Source organism: Homalodisca vitripennis, chromosome 2 (genome assembly GCF_021130785.1).
Source record: "Homalodisca vitripennis isolate AUS2020 chromosome 2, UT_GWSS_2.1, whole genome shotgun sequence".
Classification (NCBI taxonomy): Eukaryota; Metazoa; Arthropoda; class Insecta; order Hemiptera; family Cicadellidae; genus Homalodisca; species Homalodisca vitripennis.
Window position 1 is genome coordinate 108505768 of NC_060208.1, and position 23453 is coordinate 108529220.

The following is a 23453-nucleotide window of genomic DNA, read 5'->3' on the forward strand; positions in this document are numbered from 1 at the left end:
CACTGGCTACCACTAGTGGTAATGCAGGATCATAATGCGCTAAAACTTCAGCAGAGATTAACTTTTGCTTAATCTCTTGTAGTGCCTTCTTACATGCTAAATTAAATACAAAATCGGTATCCTTTCCTTAACAACTGATACATTGGGGTTAAAATAGTGGATATCCTAGAATGAAACGTGAATAGTAATTAACAAGACCAAGGAAGGCTTTAAGCTGTGTCACATTTTGAGGTTCAGGTGCCTTGACAATTGCTTCAACCTTACTAGGTGCGGTATGCAACCCTTGTTTACTGATAACAAAACCTAAATATTCTAAACTGTCACAGAAAAATTTACATTTGTTCTTGCTCACTGTGAACCCATTGTCTTCAAGTCTTTGACACACTAGTCTAAGTCTATGCATGTGTTCCTCATTGTTTTTACCTGTTACTAGAAATGTCATCTAAAAATACAGTTACCCCCGGGATACCTTGTAATGTTCGTTCTATTATTCTCTGGAATATTCCCGGTGCTGAACTGATACCAAAAACATAGGCGATTGTAAGCATACAATCCTTTGTGTGTGCTAATTGTACAATACGTTTGACTATCTACATCTAGTTTAAGCTGCTGATAAGCTGAAGATAAATCTATTTTAGAGAATTTTTCTCCGTTTTGTAGGCTGGCAAATATTTCTTCAATTTTCGGTAACGGGTGTCGGTCTACCTCCAAGAAAGGATTTACAGTTATTTATAATCCCCACAAATTCTTATTTTCCCATTAGCCTTAATAATTGGTACAATGGGAGTCCCCCATTCACTGGTATCTACTGGTGAAATAACGTTCTCTTGTTCTAGTCTAGTCAGCTCGGCTTCTACTTTTTCTTTAAGTGTAAAAGGTAACGTCCTAGGTTTAAAAGTATTTTGGTACTACATTTTCTTTTAAACTTTAATTTAACTGTGCACCCTTGAAACATCCCAACTTATCCGTAAATACATTTGGAAACTCATTGTACAGTAATTCTACTTGTTTGTTGTTGTTGACAACAGACGGATTGACAGATGTTTGTTTGTTTACCTCTACAGGTGTGTTGTGGCTTCCACTGACAGGCGTGGCATGCGTCTGCCGCGCTGCCGCCTGCAGTTGCACAACCCCCACCATGCTCGTGCGATCGGCTGACTGTACATTGTTTACATTACTAGGCACTCTAACTGTTAAATCTAATGCTTGCATCCAATCACGCCCTAACAAGGGATTAGCCCCATTAGCTACGATGTATAAAGCTAATTGTTTCTCTTTACCTTTATGTTGTACATTGACCATAACCTTACCTAAAGGCCTGATCTTTTCATGTGTATATGAACTTAATACTAAGCTAGTTGGATACATGTTTATATTTCCTAACTTAGTCTTACAATCTTTTTCTGACATAACTGAAACACAAGCTCCACTATCGACTTCAAATACAATTTCCTTACTTTCCACTAATAACTGTACCGTTATTGGCTCAATTTTATTAATCTTAGTTTCTTATTTCTTTAACCGTAAATAGATTGGAAATGTCATACACATTCGTCATTGTCTTTATGTTTCCAGTGATTATCTGAACCGGACTCTGCTGATTCTTTACTTTCCTCTACATAGTGCTGCCTACCTTTATAAACATATTGCTTTTTATTGCTGTAAAACTGTTTCCCTTTAGCTGAAAGCTCCTTAGACCTATTTGTAAAAACATTTGGTTTGTTCTCATTAGGTTTGTTAACATAATTTTTCGATCTACAAACTCTTTCAAGGTGTCCCTTCTTTTTACAATGATTACACGTGTACTCACGAAAACCGACATTGCGATGCTGTGTGTGATCCTCGCTTGCCGCAACAATAGCAGGTGATGTCTCCCAGCGCCTTCCCGCCGTCCGATGACCGTCTCGCTGCGATGCTCGCCGCCTGTGTCCTTTTCGGTATCGACCCGCTGCTCTGCATCCGGTGAATACGTTCCTCCTGCAGTTGTCATCTGGGCCGCCCCCTTCTCAGCAAATTCCATTGCAGTAGCTAGTTGCACGGCTTTTTCATAAGTGAGGTTTCTCCTCCCCGAGAAGTCTTTTCTGTATCTGTTGGTCTCGCAGACACCGCGACTAATCTGTCCCTTTAAGTAGTCTGGCAATTTATCACCAAATTCACAATACTTAGATAACTGTTTTTAAATGCACAATATAATCGCTAACCGTTTCATGATCCAATTGATTCCGCCTACTAAATTTTAAATCTTTCCGTGATAAAAGAAGGCTTGGGATGCAGATGATTCGCTATAGTGTCCACAATTTCCTTGTACGACTTGTCAGACGGTTTGTCTGGTGTAATTAAGTCTTTCAGTAACGTATAGGTCCTTACACCCATAACTGTCAACAAAGTGCTTAGTTTTCTTTGAATTATCGATATCATTACAATCAATAAAAAACTCAAATCTCTCTATATAAGACTGCCACGATTCTTCCGCACTATCAAAATAACCCATAGACCCGATAGTTGCCATTTTGTTTTTCTTGTACACTCCGAAATAACTGTTTAAAATGTCCCCGGTAAAAATAATCGTCTAACGGCATTAATTGCAACGATTAAAATCAGCTTGTGCGCTGCTTACACCAAGAATAGTTTATATCGATCGGCGTACCTTACTACTCCCGACCGTTGGAGAATGTCCGAATGTCCCTTGCACATTCGCGGTTATTTGCACGTGTTCATTACGCTTGTTGCCCTTCCGCACTAAATCACTGTAATTCACTGTTGCAGTTGTTTTCCTCATCGCCACTGTAAGCGACGTTCCACTGTTGCAGTTGTTTTCCTCGTCGCCACTGTAAGCGACGTTCCACTGTGCAGTTGTTTTTCCTCGTCGCCCACTGTAATGTATGCGGGTCGACACTGTACTCTCTATGGGTCGGGAAGAATAATTAAACTACACATTTAGAGTAACATTGCTCCTAGGACCGCTCGTAAAGGAACGGACGGGACGCGGAGGTTACATGACGGTGTCTGGTGGTGGACTCGGGGTGGACTGCTGGCTGGCCAGCTTGGACCGTTGGTTGTAGGGTAGTGGCGTGATGTGACGTCACAGGAGAGCAGCCTATGAGCATTCTTTATTCTTTTAGACCACATCGTATGTTACATCGCCTGACAATACATACTGCCAACATCACTGGTGCAGACATTAAATATCACTATGGATACCCTACCAACTTAGTACTTCTCACACTAAATACACTACATCTCCATGAGCAAAACATGTTATAAGAACAGGTTAAACTTGATCCTCTTCACGATAAACACTGCTATAATATGTACTTGATGTATGCTTATTTACATTTGGAAAAATCAAATAGGATTCCATCATATTAAATGATAAGTGCTTTTTACTAAAGTAGTATAAGGACATTGAAATTACATGTGAAGCTGCGGTTTTCAGCTAGTTTGTAATAAATATATTTTCTAAAAACATTGTACAGAAAAAAAAGATACATGTATTATACGTATTATTTTTCAGCAATATATTTTTATATAATATATTATAACACATTCTCAATTTGTTAGAAAATTTAATTAAAGTATTTTTTTAGAACAAAGTAAAATAGTTTTTAATTGATACAATTACTATACATATCTTTTATATAGATATAAAATACAAAATGGTACAGAACACTATTAATTATGAGCTAATGTTATGTACACTTCATATTATTGATCTTTTGCTTGATTATACTTATGAATTTTTCAAATATGTTTGCATACTGCCAAAAGTCTGCCTGCCACTTTTTAGCACTGTTAGTTGGAATGCTAAATAAAAGTAAAAAAATAAAAAAATTACTTTAAAAAAATTTTTAGTGGCTTAGATTTTACTTTATAAACAGCCAGAATTTCTTGTGCAAAAATGTACTTAAAAGTTTTTCATAAACTGACAAGGTGTTAAACAAAAAGTGTTTTAACTGACCGGCAGTTTCTCGCAAATGATGGTCAGCAACTTCCCACACCAACTCATCATGTATTTATGAATTATACTTATGAATTTTTCAAAATATGTTTGCATACTGCCAAAAGTCTGCCTGCCACTTTTTAGCACTGTTAGTTGGAATGCTAAATAAAAGTAAAAAAAATAAAAAAATTACTTTAAAAAAATTTTTAGTGGCTTAGATTTTACTTTATAAACAGCCAGAATTTCTTGTGCAAAAATGTACTTAAAAGTTTCATAAACTGACAAGGTGTTAAACAAAAAGTGTTTAACTGACCGGCAGTTTCTCGCAAATGATGGTCAGCAACTTCCCACACCAACTCATCATGTATCTGTAGTAATAGCTTGGCCTGGAGACCTCGGGCAGATAAAGCAGTATGGCTGTCCAGCATGGCAGCCTTGCAGATATCCGCTGCGGAACCTACAGTAGAACAAAAAAAATCAGGAACATATCTGTAAAAGCAAAATAGGCCTGGGCGATATCAGGCAAACAGAGAAGTGTTATTGTCTAGCATGTCAGTATTGCAGACATCCTTTGTCAAACCTACAGTAGACCAAACATATCAGGAAACATATCTGTATCAGCAAATAGGCCTGGAGATATCAGACAGACAGAGTAGTGTTTCTATTAACATGTAAGCAGCAGAAGAAGTGAGTGTTACTACTCTCGTGATAATCCACCTAAGACAAAATTAGAGAATGGATGTTTTGTTAACATGCATTTCATCCATTATTTTAATTGTTTCATATCAAATAAGGTATGTTTGTGGATTAGTAATTGAATAAACAAGTGATGATGGTGATAACAACTGAAGCAATGAATTCCTCTGACCTTGTATAAGGAAGTTGATGGCCTGACGCTCTGCGTATGTGCGCAGATGAATGTTAGTCGAACGATGTTGGGGAACAATCTACGCCGACCAGAAATAGTCACCAAGTAAACCTTGTCTACGACACTGGGCAATCACAATGTGGGGCAGTGTTCGCAAGCAGGGGAATGAGTCTGAAATATTAAGAAGAATGTCAGTTATTTAGGATAGGAGGAAAATATTATTTAAGATACAAATAATGACTTCTGCAATTCTATAACTCTTCACCTACTGATAAGTTACACTCCATGAGGAGCCAGTGAAAATCTTAAAAGTGAATAAAAGCTTAAATAATGTTGCACTTCAAAAAAAAAAAAAAAACATTTGGTGAGACAAAACAAAATGAGAATATTAAACTTAGATAAATGTACTAAAAAGAGAACATTTAAGCAAAGTGTCAATTGCCAATGTTATTTGTAGTTTAATATTTCATTCATAAATCGTAAAAGTAAATAATATTATTGAAAAGATAAAACTATCAAGTATAAAATTATTCTTGATATAGCCTCTACCTCAGTGGTAGTCTGAATGTTTAAATATCTGAGTTGTCCCTACCCCAGCTGAAATAGCAGACTTATAGCACTCAATGTTAGCAACTGCATTGCTGTTAGTTTGAATGTTTAAATCTTAGAGTGATCACTTCAATCAACAGGCATACTTCAATGTTCCCAGTGAGGAAATTTCTGGATTGCGAAGGTCAAAATAAGCTTGAAAACTTCATTTGATGATTAAGGTTTAGCTCACAATGTTTTAAAATCTAACATCATAGTCTATCATGAATTCTTGCTACAAGGATTACAATGATGGATTACTACTTACAAGTTCAATGCCATTTCTGTGAAGTAGTACGAAAATGCCTGGATTTGTAGTGAAACAATTCTGCAACACAATTCCAGTTATCTCTTGCTCACCTTTGATTGCTTTTTCATGTATTTTTGGTAAAAAAACAAAACTGCAACAATGCTCTTAGCTTCTATATTTACCAGATATGGCTCCATGTGACTTTTATGTTCCCGGAATTTAAGAGAACCATGAAATGATGATGCTTTGACACTATTGGTGAGATAAAAATAGAACTGTTGAAAGCTATACTGAAAGGCTATTTCCCAAAGTAGTTAAAGTATTTTAAAGAATCGTTTTGTAAAAGTGCTCATTATTTTATGAGTTTACTTTTGAAGGAGGTAAGAAATATAGATAAATGGTGTTAAAAACAGAAACACATTTCATAAAGATAAATAGACACAAATTGATGATTGCTTTTGTAATTGCTGACTGAATTAATAATAAAATTGTTTTATTTTATTTTAAATATCGTCACCTTAAATGTAAAACCTCGTAAATCAACTTTTTTTTTAAATTGAGATTTTGATGTATTTAGTTGTAAAACCTCTTATATCACACAATACAGGTCTCAGAAAACAAAAAAAATGCACCACAATGCCATCTATTGAGAAAAAAAAGAATCACGTACATCAGTAGGCAGCCATTGTTTAGTTGGAAAAGCTTGTAAAAGCAGTGATTTTTTTGTGAGTTTATGGTCCTAGTTTTTACTTTGTTTTTTATGATGATTTTGTATTGTTTAAGCTTTCACCAGGGATGTAATCAATAATAGACCATGGCTAAGCAGGTAAGTTTAGTATTTATTGTACAATTACAAAAAAAAGACCTAATTTAAAACAGAGAGTTAAATTGAAAACCTTTTAAATCAGTTTAAGTTTACCTTCTTGACAGTAAAACCTCGTATATCTGATATACGAGTTTTTCATACTTTGTTTTTGTCTAACCTAAACATATGTATTCAATGGGTTTTTGTTGATATAAGAGGTTTTCATTTTATACAAAAAACATTAAACCATCGTAACTTTTTTTAATTTTTATTTATTGTTAGGTTTATTAGAAATAATACAGAACTGTAATTTTTACAGATATTGCGGAAACACACAAGAGGAAAATTGCTTGTTGACCTGGCCACTAAGATAAATTCAGTGTATCAAGATGTTAGAGTTGAAGAGTTTACTAGGCTTAGTCTTTCACTCCCCGCTTCTTTGCCAACAAATCTCATTTCTTCTGTTTTTACCAACCAAAATATTGGTAACCTCTGATATATTTAACAATATACCATAGCACTTAGGCTGATCTTATTTCATTAAGACTACAAAACGTTTGTTGTTTCCATCAAAGTGTTTTATTGTGATTTTATTTCAGAATAACATTTATGCAAGTTTGTTATCAATACTTATGGGCGCCTCCTGGTGTTTTATAAGGTTTACAACAAGACTTTGTTGTTTAGGGAATCCAGAATCTTTATGACAGGAGCCTGTAATCAAAATATTTCAGTGTGTTCTTATGCAATAACTAAAAAAAATATTATGCCAAGAGTATTAAAGAATGTCCTTTTATTTTGCAGATGACCATGTTAATGAGACTCTTAGTTCGTCTATAGGATGTGTTAGTGAGCTGCCCCAAATTATTCATCGCGAATTGAAAGGTCAGTTAGTGTGTTTTTAATCAAGTAATTGTAGTATAACCGTATACCAAAGGTCTTCACTTCTCGGATCCTCCAGTAAGTGGTATAATACCGTTCTCTTATTAGTTATTGAAGCGTAATAAGAGTATAAAATGTTAGTATACAACTTATTCACACAATGGCTACGTCTCATTGGTCTAAAGCCTTTATTTTGAAGTAACTCCCCGCCTTCTGCTTTGTTTTACAACTGAGAAAATAGTATAATATGCTAAAACAATTGCAGGAAGAAGTATTTTAACTTTCTTATTTATTGAATAATACGTTTCTTATTCATAAATAATTTACTCTGGTTCTTTTCCAGGTGCCGAAGAAGACAAACGACATGATTTGGAAAGAAACGCAGCCCAATCACAAGAAGAATTTGTGCTTGTTCCTTCTGGCCAAGAAAAATGTGTTTATCTTGAAAACCGAATGCAAACTCATCTCGATTAGTTGAAGATTTTGATCAAGACACAACTTGGGGTGATGAAAATGGTTTCTTGCCTACTGTAAATAATATTACTGATGTGTCTTTTGATTTGGAACAGATAATATCCGAAGGAATTGTGGAAGAAAGGAAATTTAGACAAACAAACAGAAAATACCATCCAAGAGATACCCGATGAAAAGACATGTACAAACTGAAAATGCAACTACACTAGAGGCTGAAGTACACACAAAAAATACTACTATATACAAGAGATACTCGATGAAAACTATGTACAGACAGATAACACTCCTTCACAAGAGATTGCCGATGACAACTATGAACCAACAGATTTGGAGGAAGTCGATTCAAATGCAGAAAAAGAACATGAAATGAGAGGCAATAAAAACAATCAAAGAAAACGCAAACGGAATAAAAAAACCTATGAAACAATTATGGGAGTCAGAACAAAATAAAGCAAAGAGAATGAAGGGGGAGGAATATTTTGGAAGGAGGAATAATGATTCCAATAAAAATGTGTTTGACGTTAGAAGGCCCAAAAGAAAACTGAAACAACGTTGTCAATGCGAAGCTAAACCTAACTCCCAATTTAAGTGCTACAAATTTTCAGAAGAAATCAGAGAAAAACTATTTAAACATTTTTGGCAATTGGATTGGAAAGAGAGGACAATATTGGTGAAACAATTAGTTGACAGAAGATCTGTTTCTAATAGAAGAGTTAACTCCGTAGAATTCCGTCGTAAAGGGTCTCTATATTATCATTTGAATTTGGATGACAATGAAGAGAGAGTAAGAGTTTGCAAAAAGATGTTTTTAGTAACGTTGTCATATTGTACAGCGACGGGTGTACTTACCAAAATAGGAATTGTGTACTATTGAATGCACTTCTTTTTACTAGTAGTGTAACTGGACTGATAATAACTCAAAAATTCCTTGAAAAGGGTCACACCCAAATGGAGTGTGACTCTATGCACAGTGTGATAGAAAGAAAGCTGCGCAATAGAGAAAATTTTATTCACCTGCTGGGTATGTAGAGGTGTGTAAAAACCGCTAGACTTAATCCAAGGCCTTACAAAGTTAACTATTTGGATCACACATTTTTCAGAAAATACAACACTTTGCAGTTTGTGTCTTCAATACGTCCAGGTAAAAAAAAGGGGGATCCTCTTGTAACTAACTTGAGGGTCATAGAATACAAGCGTGAAGGAACAATTAAAGTCAAGCTGAACTTTTCGGATAAGTTTTTTAGATCTTCCTCAACGGATCAAAAAGCCCCCATATGAAGTTTCTTTAAAAACATTACATAAGAAGCAAATCCCCATCAAATCAAGATTGTACAAGGACTTACAGTCATTGAAAAAACGTGCTACCAAGAGATGTGCACAGCTTCTACGACAACCTTCCTCACTACAAAAATGAATCTAAAAGCATCTGTGGCGAGGAGGACAACTGCTCATGTATCGTAATACCTTAACACTTACAAGTAATTTATTTTTCAGTATGCTCAAGTCATTTAAATACATTTTTCTTTAAAAACAGAGTTAGTTTTATATTCTTTCAGGTACTCTGTCCTTTAATTTCTAGTTTCTTATGTAGGAGCGTAAATTTGTTTTTTGAAATTTTTTTTATCTCCATACGTAAACAATTTGTTTGTTGATAAGTCTTTGAATAAACGTGGATTTTATATTTATTGTGTACAATTTTCTTAATATTATTTTCCCATAGACTATTAATAGAATTAATATGAAACCCACTTATACAGACTAGTATGAAAACCACATAAGTAATAAAACCTCGTACATCAAAGCTGTTATTTAAAATGCAAACCTTGTATGTCATTTTTTAAATATTAAACAAAAATGATAGGGTGAAATAAAGTTAGTTTATTCTATTTAAAACAAATTTATTATTATTTTCAAAATAAAACAGTTTTTTTAAAACGTCCTATAATAACAATAAAAAACAGTTTTTATTGCCTCCTGTAAAATTTCATAATTTTTGATTTACAAGGTTTTTACATTTAAGGTGACGATATAATAATTATATATAATCTGTAACATTTAAGTTATTTAAAAATGTTTACATATTTAAAATTGCCAAACTGAAAGAACCAAAAACAAACAGAATACGCTGCTCTAATCTGTACTTTAGAAGGAAGTATAAATAAGTTAATGGAATTGCTACAACTAAGGGTCTACTGAATGGAGGCCATAGCTTATTGTGAAAAATACAATGGCCAGGACTAGACAGTAGGCTGTGGAGGATTAAAGCCCTTTTCTGTGGTCACAACTCACCCCTCACTACATAACCTCCATGCACTAATTTTTTTTTTTTTTTTTTTTTCCTTTGGGATATTGGGGTGGATTCATAGATCCTCACACGTCAACCTGAGCTTATTGTGTGCCCCTTTGATGTTAGAGGGGTAAGCCTATCTTCGTGCCCTTAATTAGGCTAAGAAGCTTTTCCCCGATACTAGCATCTGGTTCGTCGCCTGGTTGTTTATCACCGAAAAGAGCCCTTCTCCTTGCTCCCAGTCTCTCACAGTCCAGTATTATGTGTTTTGCAGTCTCTTCAGACTTATTGCAGAGTCTACACTCCGAGTCCTCATTTCGTAAACCTAGAGTGTTTAGGTGTTTCCTGAAGTGGCCGTGTCCAGTGATCAAGGCAATCACTTGCTTAACCCGATCCCTGCCCAGCCCCATCAGCCATCTGGTGAATCCGGAGCTAGAATCGGCAAGCAGTCTTTTGCCGAGTGCTTGTCCTTGGTGACTCTGCCACCGCAAGCGGTGTGTCTTCCTGGACCATTTGTTTATACTTTGGTAAGCGGCTGACTTGCTTATACCACAACTCGGTTCTGGACCGGTGTATGGCATGCTTGCTCCGCTTTTGGCAAGCCTGTCGGCGCATTCGTTGCCACCTATGCCTGTGTGGCCCGGTACCCAACCAAGACGCACACAGTTGCGTGATCCAAGCTTGCAGAGAGTGTTAAAGCACTCCCACACAAGCCTGGATGAAATGCTGTTGGAGTCAAGAGCTTTAAGAGCTGCCTGACTGTCTGACATTATACAGATGTTCATTCCCTGGTACCTTCTGGTGAGGCCTAGGTTGGCACAGGCTAGGATACCATAGATTTCGGCTTGAAATATGGAGCAGTTCCGACCCAAACTGCCGCTAAGGGCAGTTCTAGGGGATTGACTAAACACTCCATATCCAGTTCTACCCTTAATAAGCGAGCCATCCGTGTACCAGGCAAAGCTCTTTCTTATTGTTGGGATGTTATCTTGCGATTTCCACTCATCTCTGGAGTAGAAGTCAACAGAGAATGGCTTATTGAATACGAACTCCGTTCTCATTGTGTCGGAGACCATTTCGAGAATAGCGCTTGGGTTTACAGCTTCAGTGATGGCGCCATGGCTCGCGTTAGACGCGCCATTCCTCCACAAGCCAGCAACCATCAGCCGATAAGCTGACTTACGCGCTTCAGCTTTTATATGGACATCAAGAGGTAGAAGTCCTAAAGCCACCTCGAGGGTCGCTGAGGGACTGCTCCTGAATGCTCCGGTTACAAAGATTGTGCCAAGCCTTTGTAAGCTTTCAAGCTTGGCTTTGGCAGTTACCTGATTCACCTTTGTCCACCAGACTAATGAACCATAAGTGATTTGAGGCCTTACAACTGCTTTGTAAAGCCATAGTGCTATATGGGGTTTTACGCCCCATGAGATTCCTGCAAGTCTCCTGGACGTCATAAGCGCCCACTTTGCTTTGTGCAGGATATTACTAAGATGATCATTCCACGTAAGCTTATGGTCTAGAGTCAGTCCTAAATATTTGACTGTCTTTGACCACTCCAGCTGAGTGGATGCGAGTTTCAGCCTAGAAAGAGACTCTAGGTTCTTTTTTCTAGTGAATGGTACAACTACTGTCTTAGAGGGATTTACTTTCAGTCCCTCTCCCTGACACCAGTTGTGTACATGTTGAAGGTTGGTATTCATGATATCAACAACAACATTTGTATATTTTCCCTGTACCATAAGGACTATGTCGTCTGCATATCCTTGGACATAGATTCCGTTGTTAGTAAGGTCCTCAAGTAGACCATCTACTACTAGATTCCACAGTAGAGGTGACAGGATGCCTCCTTGAGGACATCCCCTTGTGGGTGCGATCACAAGCGATACTTCATTGAGATCGGCCCTGATCCGTCTGGAGCACAGCATGGCCCTAAGCCACCGGCACAGAGCTGGCTCGAGGCCACGTCGCTGTGCTCCACTTACCATTGCAGTGAATTTGGCATTGTCGAAAGCTCCTTCAATGTCTATGAAGGTGCACAATGCCAATTCCTTGGCGGACAGGCTATCCTCAATCCTACTGACTAGTTGGTGCAGTGCTGATTCACAGGATTTGCCTTGCTGGTATGCATGTTGGTTGCGATGAAGGGGAGTGTCTGAGAGAACTCCCTTTCTCAGGTGCCTCTCCACCAGTCTTTTTAATGTTTTCAGTAGAAACGAAGATAAACTGATGGGACGAAAAGATTTAGGGACAGAGTAGTCCGCTCTCCCTTTTTTAGGGATGAAGACCACCCTGTTGAGACGCCAGACTTGTGGTATGTACCCACAAGCTAGGCTCGCCCTGAATAGTTCACATAGAAGGGTAAGGAGATTGCACTTTTTTTGCAGCTAGAGATGCCTCATAGATAGTTTAGAATGGGAGATCTGGGTGTGGAGAGTTAAATCATTTTCATATTGCCACAAAGCATCCATCCTTCATTACATAACTTACATGGACTAGACCTTTGCAACCACAGATGGTGAGATGCTTTAACAACAGGCTAAGACTGTAGACTGCTGTGGAGGGTTAGAGCACATGTCTGTTCCCACAAATCATCACTCACTACAAGACTTACATGGACTTTATCTTTGCAACCACAGATGGCGAGATGCTTTAACAACAGGCTAAGACTGAAGAATGCTGTGGAGGGTTAGAGGACATGTCTGTTCCCACAAACCATCACTCACTACAGTGAACTTTATCTTTGCAACCACATATGGCGAGGTGCTTTAACAACAGGCTAAGACTGGAGACTTCTGTGAAGGCTTAGAGGACATGTCTGTTCCCACAAACCATCACTCACTACAAGACTTACATGGACTTTATCTTTGCAACCACATATGGCGAGGTGCTTTAACAACAGGCTAAGACTGGAGACTTCTGTGAAGGCTTAGAGGACATGTCTGTTCCCACAAACCATCACTCACTACAAGACTTACATGGACTAGTTATCACCCTTATAAAATTAGTGTTTTGTGACATTAGTCTTCAATGGGGTTGTTAATTCTAACATCATCACGGCACACTCATATGTGCTATAATATACAGTATTATTATTAATTGTTAATGGATAACACTACTGTATACATCTTTTAATAGTTCCAAATCTGTTTCTTTATGGCATATGATTTTAAGTTGTGATTAAAATAAAAAATATGATGTGTGTTTTTATTTGGCAATAGGCTTTTAGCAAAGGAATCATGAATAAACATTGTGAATCACAAAACTAACCAACAAAGTTAGTGATTATTCTTGCTGCCTCATGTATGTCCACATGGAGGTACTCTGCAAGCTTTTGTGGTCCTGCCCCATACATAACAGAGTAGACTATTCTTTTTATCTTCTCCCTTTCCTCTCCTCCGTCCCCTCCCAGCCATTGTCCAGCTAGTTGAGTGAAGATGTCTCTACCTTCTCTGAACATCTAACAAACATGACCTTGGTATGAAACATTTTTAGATCATCAATGCTAAAAATATTCAAGTATTATACACATGCACCCTATCATTCTCTCTCTCTTATCCGGTAGTACCTAATACTTGAGATAACACTACCGTAAAACAATGCAAACACCCAACAATAATCAAAACTAATAGTATATTGTCTAAAAACCAGTCAGTAAAAACCATGTGTCTTTATGATTACAAAGTAGCGATACAGCAATAAATAAAGCTTAATTAACCACTTTCATCATCTTCTGTCAGATAATATGTATAATGGTAGGATAAAGTAATAAAACATGATTAATTACTTTGATAAAATTCAGTCAGATAATATGTATAATGGCTGGATAAGGCAATAACTAGAGCATTATTAATCAATTTGACCAAAATCGCTAGCTATTTTTATAACAACTGGATATTATATATAATAGCTACTTTAACATATATTTACATACACAAAACAAATTTTGTATATAATACTACAATCAATTAATTTAAATCTCAAAAATGTTCTCTTATAGAGCCACAGTGAAGTTGTTAATGCTATTTAATAAATTAACATAAAACTTATTTGAAACTCGCTTTTAAACCTACAATGTACAACATATTATAAAGATAGAGCATCACCAAAGATTTTCATGGGCTGTCAGTAATGGCAATTTGGAAACACTTTTGGTGATATCTAGTGCACCGAATAAAAAATATGTAAGGATCCATATCCCATATATACATGTTAGTATCTGATGAATATCTTTAATGGAAAATCATAAATAATTTGAAACCTTTTAAAACCATGTAAAATTAAATAAAATTGATTTTAAATTCTATGTAAAACACTTTTACAGTTTGAATTAGCAAAGCATAAAGTAACAATATTATAAACTAAACTATTTAAGATGGGAAGTTTAGTTACCTGTATTATGTTCTCATCTTGAGTGAAGTGGGCAAAGACTCGGAACTCAATCTGCTGAAAGTCTGCAGCAAGGAAGGAGAATCCTTCTCGAGATTTAAATATTGCCCTCAGATAAATTTTCTCTAGGTCCTGAAGCACAACTGGAACCTTTGGGATAGCCTGGAGGTTAGGATTCTTTGAAGTGATCCTTCCTGTGGCAGCTCCAGTCTGCTCCCAAGTACTTCCTATGGTCCCATCTTTCCTAACAAACTGCTGCAGTCCATCTACATATGTTGATTTCACCTTTTGGAGGTGTCGTTGTTCCAACACAATTTTTGGAAGCGGATGAAATCTCTTAAGTTGGCACAAAACCACTTCAGAAGTAGACTTGGCTCCTTGTTCAGTTTGCTTCACCACAATGTTGAACTTTGCGTCAAGTTTCAACTCATCAAACAGAACGTTCCTCAACTGCTGGTGGGAGTTGAGTTGAAAAGGATGTCCAACGAGTTCATACGCTTCCTTCTGAAGTTTTCTCAATCTTTTATCTATAACTCTTGATGTTTCATGCAGTTTTTTGATATCAACGAAGATTGATGAACATTCCATAATGGCCAATAATGGTGTCAGCTTCATCTCCAAATCTGTGAACACCGTCCAGAGTGATGTGGCTGAAAGTCTTTTTTCCATGATATCCATTGTGATGTCTAACACTGGAAGAAGATCACAAGCTTGTGTTTTAATATCAGCCTTATAACTGACAACCAACAGCTCATTGTCAAGTTCAAGCTTATTAAGGACTTCAGCGAAATTTGTCACTGGATTGTCAGGGTCTAGAAGCCAACAACCTACCAAAGGATCAAAGGCCATCCATCCGGTGGTGTCTTGAATGTGGAACACGTCTATCAGCAGCATGTAAACTGCCTGAACCTCAAAACAAACAACTTTTACAGGTGTAGTGAGGAATTTCTGTATGACAGGAAGCAGAGCAGATGTGACATTCACAAGGTTCAAGTAGTAGTAATTGGTATTGCCTTGGAACCAAAAGGCTTGAAACATTACTCCAGATGGTAAGCAGCCAGAGTTTCTTAATGACTCTAGTGGTTTGTTTAACAGTGTATAGCCCTCTCTATAAACAACAATAAATATTATTAATGAAGTGGTTTTATAAATAATAATTTTGTACAACTTATTCCACTTTGTTTTAATACTAAATTAAGCAACATTTAAAACTGACACATGTTAATTAAAAGTTGTACATTGTTTTTAAATGATACTTACTTAAATGTAACTGTTATTAGCATTTTAATCAACTTGTCGGATTCAAATTTTTGCAGAATTTCCTTTGCACTAATTTCATCTAAAATGGTTATCGTGTAGTTTTTCACTTTTATTTCCTGCAAAAGTGGGTAATAATTAATTTAAAACAAACTTCTGTTTTTCAAATTTTAAAATGTTACATAGCCATTAGTTAAAGTAATTTTATTAATATAAATGTTTATTTTCTTCATATCAAACAAATTTGCACTTAGTCCTGTACTATTGTGTCTTACTACAATGTAGAAGGCATGCCTAAAATATCCTGCAATGGAGCTTGTGTAGTGGTATGAACTAAGTGAGCAGCTCATAACTCTTTCTTACTGTTTACAGTTGAGAGTAATCAGTGGAGTCACTTGGGAGTGTTGTGCAGGCTGCAAATAATTTAGCAAAAGGAGTTTTTTTTTCTCCTCTTTGATTTTGTCAAGATGAATTCAAGAGATTCTTTACCTGTGCTATATTATCAAAATTCTCTCAGTTTATGTAAATTTCCAAGCATTTGGAGCAAGGCCAGGTGAACAGGGTCAATAGTCGTGTAGCATAGAAGCAGCACATCTAGATGACTGCATAACAGATGAATTTGTCATAGTGGGGAATTTTCAAGAACAAGTTTTTACAAATTTAATAGCTGTGCTATTAACTTAAATCCAGCACAATACATAAAAAATCAAAACACACGCCCGACTTCAGGTCATTGTTTTACATTTTAAAAGTAAAACTGTATATTGAAATGAACAAATTTATAGTTAAATTTCCTTGTACATCTCTGCACACAAGAATACACAAACAGAGGTCATTTACACTTGAAAAATATGCAAATAAATCAAAATTGCACTATCCAGTGAAAAATATCTATTGATTTTCAGTAGCAGAAGGAATTTACTCAGTTTTAAGAGTACTATCCTAGAAGTATTTACAAGTGTTAACCATGAAAAGAAGTAAATTTTATAATATTTTGCACTGTAGTCCAGTTCTAATTTAAAGATTCCTAGGTATTCACAAAGTTAATTTAAAATCAATAAAATCAACAGACAGAGAAAAAAGTGAGTTAATCAAATCCTTTGAACTACCTTACATGAGATCTAATTTCATTTATCCCAATTTTCATCAGTAATATCAGTCAATGTAAAATAGTAAACAACGCAATTTGCCGTTTAGCTTGTTATTAGAATGGTATTGCAGTTTAAGCTAAAATGTTCAAACTTATAAAACTATATATATAACTATATAAAACCAACCAATTTAACAAATTAACTTCATTGCATGATTAAGTTACTAAAAAAATCATAGGGTAAACCTTCACAATATACTTTGTTTATTCTATGTTTTTCTCATTGCTAACACGGTTATATATAAGACCATTGTAACCAGTCACCCTTTGAGACACAGAAATCAAGACTTCCAATGAACTGATGTTTACCATTTTCAAGAGTGATCTAGAGATGGTAAATCTAGATTCTCACATAAAATTTCAACCCTCTAGGTGACCAAAAATCACACAGCCAAAACAATAACTTCCTCAGTGTTTTATTACAATATCAACAATATAAAGGCTTGAATCCCTCAGGGCTTTATCCTGGACCCACTCTTGTTCTTGACTTTGTTAACATTACTAAACATGCCCCAGTGAACATTTTCTTGTTTATGCTGATAACACATCTGTAATAGGTCACCCTCTCTGTTAGAAATTAAACAGGTATATTTTGATCAGTAGATATTTTAAAAATCTTAACATGATATTAATCCTTTAAAGACCAAATTTGTTAATTTTAAGTTAAAAAATTTATCAAATCTTTAATAAATTTATGACTATAATTCTGGGAGATAATGAACTCGAGAAAGTTAATGATACTATATTTCTGGGTGTTACAGTTCTCTTCTGATCTGGAAGGATCATGTGAATTATATCTCATCCAAATTATCAACCGGACTTTTCATGATAAAAATAGCCCTTCCGGTTTAGTTGGAAGAAATAGGTAGATTTTGTGACAGATTAAATATTATTTTTTATTCTCATGAGATTTACATGTACTCATCATCTCAAAAACAGTTTGAGATGACAAAAGTCTGTGACAAAAAGTTCAAGTACTTCAAAACGGTTTTAGTTTTCTCTCTAGGTTCTTAAAAACAGAGATGCAAATTTCTTATACCTTTAAATGGCCACCATAATGGAAAGAAATGGCATACCAAGCTGGTTAATGAATTTGGTCAAGGTACCTATTTAAAAGATAAATGTTTGTACAAAGTTTGAACTTGTTTCGGCATTAATGAAAAGTTCTTATGGGGTTTACATATAAGCAATATCTGAAAACTGTTTGATATACAAAAAAATCATTTGTCGCAAAACTTTTTAATAAATCCTATGTGTATTTCAAAACACTGTTTTTCTGAGTTAATAAAAAACAGAGTGAGAATCTAAAAGTTTAAAAGGCCACCATATTGAAATAAAATGACGTACCAAGATGCCCAACAAATGTAGTCAAGATATTTAAAAGATCAATGTAAGATTGAGTTTTGTACCAAGTTATACTTGTTTGGGCTTTTTTTGGGACAATTAATCTTTCCACAAGCCGTGTTAAATAACATATGCAGTAAGAGTTAAAAGTATGGATACACTCTGATTAGTTTTTGATGGATAAAGATGGAGGGATGGAACTCAGACACCTTTCTACGAAATAGAAGTAAACTTTTTAGTCACTATTACAACTTTGCCCATTTCTCCAAAATAGGATTTTGTGGGGGCTGACTCAAAATCTTTAAATGTAAAGACCCATTAAATAACATCTCATTTGAAAGATCTTGATAAAAGAAGATGAACAGTGGAAAGTAGAGCTTTTTATCTCAACCCAGTACAAAATGGCAGCTCATTTAAATTAATTAAAACTTAATTGAGGTAAAACATGAACATCCACATTCAGAAGGAAAATAACTTCAATAGACAACCACTTTCCTTACAAACTCAAACCTGTTTTTCAGTTATTACCTGCTACAGGGCAGGCCTCCCTTATCTCCTATAAAGTACACTTCTATTTCGTAGAAAGGTGTCCTGAGTTCCATCCCACCATCTTTATCCATCAAAAACTAAGAAGAGTGTATCCATAAATACTTTTTTGGACTGTTTGAAGGATAAAAATATTTTCCCCCTTTCTCAAAAGGGGGTAGAGGGGTTCACTTTAAATTTTCAAATTCCAACATCTGTCATGTGACATGTCATTTCAAAGGTAAATTCTAAAGAAACATAATGACATGAACTAAACATCTCTACAATGATCCTAGCAAAATGTAAGGGCAAATAATCCTTTACAGTGTAATGCCATCTAGAAAAAGACACCTCTTACCAAACCATGTACACTAGAAACAATAGATACTACGTAAAGCGATAAGCTGTGCTCCTGAAAGTCTTACTAGAAGATATCACACGTGTTGATATGCGCTAGACATTTGCTCTGTCCCTACAGATAATTATTTTTTGTGTTATTTGCCCATAACTTTTGCTAGGATAGTCATAGAGATGTTATGTTCATGTCATTGTTTCCTTTTCAATTTACTTTTCAAATGACATGCCACAAAAAAGGGACTGCAATTCGAAAATTTAAAGTGATCCTCCTCTACCCCCATTCGAGAAAGGGGAGAAATATTTGTTCCATCCAAAATGTCCAAAAAAGCATTTTAATAGGTATGGGGAAGATTTTACATAGATATCTCAATCCGTTTGGAATATATCCAGGCATATCAGGACTTAATTTACACCCTGTATAATATTATAATAATATTTTAACAGGAGGTGTTTATGGACTGTAGGGGTCATGTGTGGTAAAATTATGCAAACATTTCCGGTAAGTGCTACCATGAGGGCATTGCAATAGGCTAATTTTTTTATACAAAAACTAAATATCTAAAAATCTTTCTTCTATAGAAAATAAACAACTTGCATTAAATTATTATCGTGCTTTCTTCAATTTGTACATTATATATTCAATTATACTATTGTATTTCTTTTCAAAGGAAAATTTAGTAAGAATCTTTATTTTACAGAAAAGATCAATCAGGAATACTGAACATTTTTTGGGTTCAATGAATCATGCAAAAATGCTTTCCAAATAACAAACTTCTAACTGTCCCATCCCTATATATTCATATATAATTTTTAATAAACATTGATTCACAAAAAGTACTTGCTCTGCTGGGACTCGAATTCGGATCTCTCACTTGCGGGGTGAGTGTGCTACCATTACACATCAGAGCCCTTACTTTTTACAATTCAATTATTTTGTACTAGCGGACCCGGCGCGCTTCGCTGCGCATTTCAATAAGTTTCCCGCGGCTTCGCACGCAATTTCCCGTTGAAAACAGTACACTATATTCACTTATTCATTTTCTATCACATTCTAAACATTGCTGAGATAATTGATAGTCGTTTCTTCGTGAGCTTCTTGGGCGCATTATGAAGGTATGTACCACATTCCTGATACTTCTGTCAAAAAAAAAAAACAACTAAGGTTGATTTTATAACATTCTTTATATTTGTAGCCAACGTAAGATAGTAATTATGATATCTGCATTGCTCTTCTGATCAAGCATGAGCATGGTTTATATTAAATAAATATTGCAGTTAAAGGTGAATTTTTACGTCAAATTTGAATTGTATTATCTGGATAGTAAAGTCTATGTTTAACAGTGATTGCAGAAACAGTTTAAACAAAATTTGTCGTTTCTCTTAAGCTTACTCTATGCTTTAAAACTATAAGTGTAGTAATTAAATTATATATAAATATATTTTTTGTCGCATTATTATATATGTTTACAAAGAACAGCTGATTAAAAATTTGAAAAGACTCTTTCACTTAATAACATATGTTTGCTGCAATGCATTTCTTACGGGTATTTCTGTAACCAGTGGGGCGGAATCCTGAATCGGGAAAGGGATAAAAAGTATCCTATAACCTTCTACAGATCAAGACGAACAAATTAAAAAAAAAATTAGGCGAATCCGTCCAGCCGTTTGTGAGTGATGCTGTTACACACGAACAGTTTCATTTTTATATAATAGATTTGGCCTTATCTGTCACATATGCATTTAAATGACCAAACTAACATATGATCGGAAGATGAAATACCTGTCAAACGACTTTTATTTACATTAATTAAATGTTTATAAATAGCCGAATTTAATTTTTAATAAACATTTAATCACAACAAATACTTGTTAACTGTGAATAATTAATATATAATAGTACATGGTTGTATTGTAAAATAAGGCAACTGTATATTTTTAAATAGACCTTTACAAATTCTAGAAAACGGCTGTAACGCCAAGGAGTTACAATGTGTATACAATGAATGCTTAGAGAGTTAAATCTTACCTGTGAAGTAGAATGAGACGTTTTGATGGGAACTATAAAACGAGATATTTTCTTCGGCTTTTGTTGCTCATTTATTGACCTTTTGGTCTCTTCTAATTTTACCAAGCTTGTTTGAACCATTTTCTTGGACCCCAAGTGGCTTGATTTCTCATCACTGGAACTGTAAAGCCAACCATTCTCCTTAACTGTAGACCTATAGTTTTGGTCATCTTGTTTAAACTGGACTTGCTGTTTATTCTTTGTTAAAGTGCTTCTTTTTGGTGGAAATTTAGGTTTTTTGAACGAATGAAACTGGTCTGATTCAGTTTTTATTGAATTGCTACTGTGTCTTTTCACCTTGTTAGACGATTTTTGAAACTTCATGTTTGAATCTCTTTGTTGTTTTACAGGAGACTTTGGTTTATTAAATGCATCAGTTTGTGCTTCCTTATTTGTAGTGTTTATACATTGAGCATTTTGGTATTCGACTGAAGTAACAGGTGTTATAAAATTCTGGTAGTTTAAAAGTGATTCTTGTTTTAGAGGGTTGATTTTTGTTACCATCTTTCTTTCTAGAATACCAATATTTACTTCACTTGAAGTTTGTGTAGTTGCTTTTCTTTTTTTGTGGTTTTCAAACTCAATTTCATGACTTCTTGTTTGGTTTCTAAAATTACTATTTGAATTTTGTGTGTCTTGTATTGCACTCTTTAGTTCATTTATTGTTTTTGGTTTTACTTGTGTTGCTGCAAATAAAGTGGTAGCTGTGTTTAAGATATTATCCAGTCCTGAAAATGGTTTATAAACATCAAAAGTATCACTGTTTTGGCATTTGTTTTTACAAGAATTTTTCAGTGCTGGTTTGATAACTTTCAGAGGTTCAATCTCAAAAATTTCTTTCTCGTGAAATAGATTTTCTTGTGAATTATCATTAAGTGAAAGTCTATTTTCTTTTGTAGCATTCAGGATATTTGCTAATTTCATATCATATTTATCTGTGTACACTACTTTCTTTTGTTCTTTGCTATTTGGTTTATGTTTTTGTGAATCTAATACCTGACATGAATTTTCCAATGAAAGAAAATACTTGATTTCAACATCATCTGAAATATGAGGCGAATGAGGTTTCTCCTGTTTCTGAGTGATAGTTACCCCTTTTTCTGATTGGTTACACTTGTATACTTCAAAATTTTCATAGCTTGCTTCAGAATTGTAATCAGTTTCAAATTTGTCACCATTATTTGGTTTGTGACAAGATTCTAGGTTTTTACCAGTTTCCAATTTTTGACAAGTAGATTGTCTAAAATCTTGGGTTTTGACAAAAAAGCATTCAGATAGTTCAGAACATTGGGTATTAGAATCCTCTATAACGTTGCCTTTATAATTTTCTGTATGTCCTAAACCTTGTTTGAACTCAAAAACTGTATCGTTTTGTCCCATATTTTCTTTTGTTTCATTTAAAATGTAGTTTTTGTTAAGTTTTCCAACTAACTTGCCAGAGTTTTTAAGTAAATCATTATTTTTATCATGAGCAATATCCCCTGATCTATTCCTAATGGAATATTCATTGATTTCTTTCTTTTTTATATCACTACATATTTCAAATCCGTTTCTACCACAGTTTCCAATTTTTCCAATTGTACTTTGTGATGTTGTATCAGCAGTTTCCTTACGTTTGAAGAATTCAGTTATTTTATTTTGATTGTTGTTAGCTACTTTGTACTGAGCCAGCTTTTTTGTAAATGTCTGTGTTGATGGAGTAATTGTAAGATTGAAATGTTGATTGGATGGTTTAATGTTCAATGTTTTTTGATGAAATATTTTTTCACTTGGCATACGTTTTACTTTTACTTCTTTAAACTGTATGGTATTTAATGTCTTTTCAGGTTTAAAATTGGTGTAAATATTTTCATGAAAAGAAGGATTTTCGTTCCATGACTTAAGATTTATGTTTTTCTGCATTGTTTCAAAATTACCAAAAGGCTTTTTGTCATGTTTTTCGTTAGTGTCATTCATATCTTCAAATACGATATTGTTTGTTGTTGTTTCAGTGTTGTGAGGTAAAGAATAAATTTTCAAATCATCAAATTCCATGACAGGACTTAATTTTTCAAAATAGTTAATCTGTTTATTCATGTCTGGAAGTTCACTATTGGCCATAACATTAAATGATGAGTCATTCAGATAAGCTTGGTTTTGACTTACATGTTGAAAAACTACATCTTTAGAATTTAAAGGGTGTTGATTCTTAGGATGAAAAGAGCACATATCTTTATTGTTCATTGTGGTTCTGAAGTCACCCACTAGAAATTCCTTTCCAGTATTATTCAGTTTAAAA

The 23453-nt window shown here is 34.9% G+C and overlaps 1 protein-coding gene across 1 annotated transcript in view; it reads right to left on the minus strand.

Annotated features, from left to right (window-relative positions):
- LOC124355761 (DNA polymerase nu-like) overlaps positions 1–15515 on the minus strand; it is a 26919-nt gene extending 11404 nt beyond the window's left edge. Inside the window, 6 exon segments of the mRNA XM_046806916.1 lie at positions 4254–4397; positions 4809–4871; positions 4874–4907; positions 4909–4979; positions 13359–13548; positions 14481–15515. Coding sequence (XP_046662872.1) covers positions 4254–4397; positions 4809–4871; positions 4874–4907; positions 4909–4979; positions 13359–13548; positions 14481–15515 — 1537 coding nt within the window.
- Positions 15516–23453: the final 7938 nt, after the last annotated feature.